The sequence below is a fragment of the Sipha flava genome, unplaced genomic scaffold, assembly GCF_003268045.1.
Source record: "Sipha flava isolate LNK unplaced genomic scaffold, YSA_version1 69_pilon_pilon, whole genome shotgun sequence".
Classification (NCBI taxonomy): Eukaryota; Metazoa; Arthropoda; class Insecta; order Hemiptera; family Aphididae; genus Sipha; species Sipha flava.
In genome coordinates this window covers 510,759-516,506 of record NW_020273609.1, presented here as the reverse complement: position 1 = coordinate 516,506, position 5,748 = coordinate 510,759, and the positions used below count along the sequence as shown (strand labels likewise).

Below are 5,748 nucleotides of genomic sequence, written 5' to 3'. Positions count from 1 at the left end.
GGTGTATGGAAAGGTGAGTATAGTTTTTGTGAATTTTTGAAATTCATTAATTTAGGAAACTGTATTGGTTTTCCAACACAGTCTCCTATACTCGTATACTATAAACAATTTTATAAAATGTTAGTTAGAACATTGAAACTGCTGTGATTGGTATTATAAATATATGATATTTGTAATAAATTTAGAATAGATTATGTAATTGAGATACAATAAAGAGTTGCGATGAACAGTATCCGAATAAATACATTCCTTTTTGCGATTGAGAAAAATTACTAGCTAAACGTTTGCATATAATTATCCGAATATGGGTTTATTACGGACGATATTCTCCACAGAGATTAGTGCGTTGATTCGTGGGAAAAGGATCGAATTAGCCGACGGAATAAAACCAATAATAATACCACAGAATAAATAAAATCAGAATGGTCACTGATAAGATTTTACCCAGGGAACATAAGGGAGTTCAAAAATCATTCGGCCATTGTTTTGGAGTCCTAACAGTGTGACCACCTAACACATAGACTGATAATTTACTTAATTATAACTGCTGTTGTATTGTAACATTTACATAAAGTTATTGAAATTTAATTTAATATGGTTGCTGAATTTTGTTTCATTTAGAAGTGACCATTCTGATTTCATTTATTCTGTGATAATACACTCCACCTAATGTTACGGATTATTTTATTCCAAATGTTTTTCAATTTTTTTCACCGTTAACAAGTGAGTTGTATCGTAGGAGTACTGGAGTACTGCTGGATATAAAATCAGCTTGTAACAACTTTTCGGATAAGGATGTCTGGTCGACGCGTTATAGTATCCCTAATGATTTGCAATACAGTTCCGAGTCTTGTAATAGTGTTTATATTTATTTTTTTTTCCGCGAAAAAGAACTGGAATAGTGCGTTGGTCGGGATAAGGAAAAAGGGAATGGGGACGAAATAACGGACTCGTATGGATTGTACACGTGCGTACACGTATGAGTTGTCTTATCGGAAAAGTACTCGCGCTTTGAATATTTATCGTTCGACCGCAGCGCATCAATTCGCCCTCGACCGTACATAATACATATACGTGTATTATAACGTATCGAGATTGGACGTGTATTGCACACGCGATTTATATCATTCAAGCAAGTATAAAATATATACATGTACAGTGTTATTCCTTTTAAAGGTAACACTAAATAATTCTGTCTTGTGACATTGGATTGATATGCGGTTTCGGGAGTAGATAGGGAATGCCTAAATTCACATTTTTCGAAGATTTTCTAATTGTTAAGCCTTTTATTGTGAACATGCGCAACACAACTTTTTTTTTTAAATAAAACACTTACTTTTAACAATAGATTTGGATAGACCGACATTTTTTAAGTCGAGTTGGTCATTTTTACTATAGCTCTAAAACTAAAATTGACTAAATGACGACGAGTTAAAATTTCGATTTAAGTTATCGAATTTTTCAAACATCCTAGAATTTTATAAGTTATTATGCAATTTTAAGTTTTTTTTTGTATTCGTAGGTTTGGAGACATTATTAAACCCTTTAAATTTAATTTTGAGGAATTAATTAACTTAAATTACGCTTTTGACGTACATTTTAGTTAATTTATCAAGAAAAAATTAAACTTATTAAGATAATTTTATAATTTCTATTATTTATTTGACTAAACAACTATATAATAACTATCTAATAAATTAATCATAATTTATTCCATCATTCTCCATGCATGTTTGAAATCAATGCATTACTTCTCTTGAGTGGCTTCTAATATCTGTTCCTTTTTGAAGTTTCCCATAAGCATTTAGAGTTTTATTTTTGAGAATTTTTACAGAAAAAAAACTAATGACTTGAGCACTGAAGGATATTGGTGGCCAAGCTACTGCTCAATACGTACCTATCCATTGATTGATAAATTTATTTTATAAATGTTCCCTTACATCAATTGCAATATGTGCAGGTATTCCATTTAGTTGAAATAATACATTATTCCTAATCATTAATGATGTATCATCCATGTATGTAGGTAAAACATCACTTGGAATCCTAGTAAACGTACGAGTACCTTCGTTAATATATGGTCCGAGAAGTTTCCCACCGAGTAACCCACACCAAACGTTACTACCCAAAATTGTTTGATGTATCAGTGGTCCAATATGGATTGTAATTAGTCTAATAGCTGTTTTTTGTTTATTAATTATACCGTTGTTAGTATACTTTGATTCGTCCATCCAACAGATTAATCGTAAAATATCGGGTTCGGAATGTAATTGCATCATAAACCATGTAATAAATATTAACCTACGATTAGAATCATCTGGTACTAACTTTTGTACTAAATATTATTATTCTACTGTTATTGTTAGATTAATAGGAACTTTAAGACAATATTATTCTTAGCACACGACAATGTACGAAATATAAAAATAAATGATGGAAATCATAATCATATCAGTTAGTTTAATTTTTTCTTTATAAACTAACTAATATTTACGTGTAATTGAAGTTAATTCATTTTTCAAAATTAAATTTCGATGATTTAATAATTTTTGCAATCGATAATGCTTTAATCGAAACTTTAACTATTTATTATTTAGTCAATTTTGGTTATAGAGCTAATGGTAAAAATTACCAAATTGACTTAAAAATGTCGGTCTATTCAAATCTTTTGTTAAAAGTAAGTGCTGCTATTAAAAAAAAAAAAATACAAGTTTTATTGTGCATGCTCACAATAAAAGGGTTAGAAATTTGAAAACCATCAAAAAATGTGTATTTAGGAATATTCCCTATCTTCTCCTGAAAACCGCATATCAATCCGATGTCACTGATCAGAATAATATAGTGTTACCTTTAAAATAATCACACTATATATTTACATATACCAGGGATGGGCAACTCAAAATTACTAGAGGGCAAATTTTTAAAAATTAAAATCTAACGGGTCAGAGCATAAAAAAAGAAAAAAAGAAAAAAAGAGGCCATTCAAAATATGAATTTTAATTAGTATTTATATACATGGAAATAATAAATTCAACTCACACAACAGCACAATACAAAGAAACTAATATAGTTAAATAGTTAGATGCGTTTATTGAACATCGTTTGATGCACATATATATATTAATATCTATCTGTGGTTAAATGTCTAAATGTCATAGTTTTCAACCATAGCTCTTTGTACCGAACTATTTAAGGTGCGTTACCCCCACGCCCGTACTTTTGAAATCATGAATTGTAATCAAGCAGTATTATGTACTTTATTTTTTACAGTTTTGTACAACCAAAATTAAATTTTGTACAACCCCCAAACCTCGCCGAAATTCAATCTCATCTTACGGGTGCTGCGGTGCCCCACTACAACTCAACGGATCATTGGGTATTGTATTTTATAACCACTTATTTCTATTTTTAGTATTTGCCGTTTATAATATGTTATCGGGAATTTTATTGACAATTATTTCTGAAAACTGTTTCTTTTCATTTTAAAATTAATACCATACAGTATAACAAATAACAATCTTGCTAATGATATAATCATTGTTTATAATTTATAAGTTATCGATTGTTTTCGTCATATTTAGTTTTGGTAATTCAGTTGTGTTACGACTAAGGGTCTCGTTTTTGTACGTGAATATGAATGTACGTGTCCACGTATACCGTGATCACGTGAATGAAACAAAATAAATCACGTATGGTTAATACACGTGAATTAACCAAAGCTTAATCACGTGAACACGTATCGGAATCATATTCACGAGAAAACGTGAATTAGTATATTCACGTGAACAGGCATTTATCGAAAACTTGATTGTAAAAGAAAATAGTCATTTATAGAAGAAAAAGATTTTGTTAACTTTGTTAATAATGCCTACATGGTGGTCATATATTGCATTATAAAAACCGATTTTAGGTACTGTTTATTTAGTTGTATTTTATTTGAAAATGTATTTATAATTTTACTGATTAACTTCGCACTTATTTATCTTTATTGAACTTATTGAATTCGTAGTGCCCGTTGCGTATGTCTTATCTGGTAGTTGGATAGGTCAGTAGCGCAATCAGGAATTTTTCATGGGGGGGGGGGGTCTGACAAAATAAACTAATATACAAATAATAAAAAATTATAATATATATATCTAGAATATGATATTAATATACTATTATACATACCAAGGGGGGGGTCCAGACCCGGAGTCCACCCCCCTGGTTGCGCCACTGGGATAGGTAGTGACTATATCGATATTTTGATGATAATATGATATTAAATACTTTAGTGTACGACGCTTTTAGTTTGCGTGCAATCATTAAGTGATCGTATTCATTAAAAAATTTAAGTTTTCTAGCAAAATGGTGAAAAGAAAAAGTTGGGTATGGGATTATGCCAAACGTGAAGGTGATCGCGCCTTTTGTGATTTATGTGACAGTGAAAATAATAATGAATATTCATGTGTAGGTGGCACGACAGGTTCTTTAATAAGACATTTACAAAATTGTCATGGTATTAAAGCACCAGAAGAATCTATACGAAAGAGGTAATTAATAAATTATATTTTTAATTAGTTATTCAAATAAAATAGGTAATTGTTAATTTTCTTAAATACTCGATGTCCTAAATATTAATCTCGATGTATACAAATATAAAATAATCAAATTCTGTCGAGACATTGTATATATACAATATAATAATATTATTTAGGCCTGATAAAATCACACCAAATCGCACTATTGCCGTATAACAATTTATTAATAAACGATTTTCACATTCAACGATCACAGCGCGCGCACGCACACACATACACACACACACACACACACTATGCTATGTATACAGGGTGATTCTTTTATCATAAAACACTCATTATTTCAAAAAGTATTCATGATTTTGAAAATATTTTTTTTCACGTGAATATAATAATTCACAAATTCACGTGAATAAAATAATTCACGAATTCACGTGAATAAAATTATAAATACACGTGAAATTTTAAGCAACGGGTTATAAAAATTGAACCTTATTTCACGTGAACACGTGAAAACGTATGCACGTGAAATAAGGAGCTCTAGTTACGACTATCGAGTTGTTAGTGCCTTAAATATCTACGTTAATATATATCAAATATAATAAATATTATGTCTCGAATAAATATCGACAAAGTGTGTGATTATTATGATATTACCATGTAGGTGGACAGTACTGCTATAGCAGTGGTCAAATCACTACTGCTATGGCATTAATATTTAATTGCGTTTCTTAAGTTTCTTAAGAAAAAAAAATAAAATTCAGATTGTCCATCAATGTGTTAACAATAATATTGTTGATCGAATTAGTATAAAATAAATTTTAAATCTAAAATAAACATATTATATTTATAATAAAAGGCAAAATTATCATAGATACAACTCTATTTAATTTTATATTTTTTATTTTTTATAAGTCATATATTGACTATTTTTAGACTATTTTCTAAAAGAAGAAATCTTTTGTTTGTGTACATAAAATCAATTTAATTAATTTAATTGTAGTAGGTAGTAGGTACCTATTATTGGTAATTGATAAGTTTAAAATGTAGATCGTACACATTTAAAATTATTGAATAGGTACTTGAATGTATTAAAGCTGTAGGTATGTTGAATCATACATTGCATTATTTATATTATTTAGATACCTTTACTAAAACAATAATACTATAGCCATCCAAAGTAATTTGATCTTTTAAATTTAAAATTTCATCATCAATATTTTTATTT

General features: G+C 29.2%; 1 protein-coding gene across 1 annotated transcript; it reads left to right on the top strand.

The window, feature by feature from the left end:
• Positions 1–4,347: 4,347 nt before the first annotated feature.
• LOC112692020 lies at positions 4,348–4,736 on the top strand. The gene is made up of 2 exons (XM_025566522.1): positions 4,348–4,532; positions 4,697–4,736. Exons 1-2 carry the CDS (start codon positions 4,348–4,350, stop codon positions 4,734–4,736), a joined length of 225 nt encoding a protein of 74 aa, XP_025422307.1.
• Positions 4,737–5,748: the final 1,012 nt, after the last annotated feature.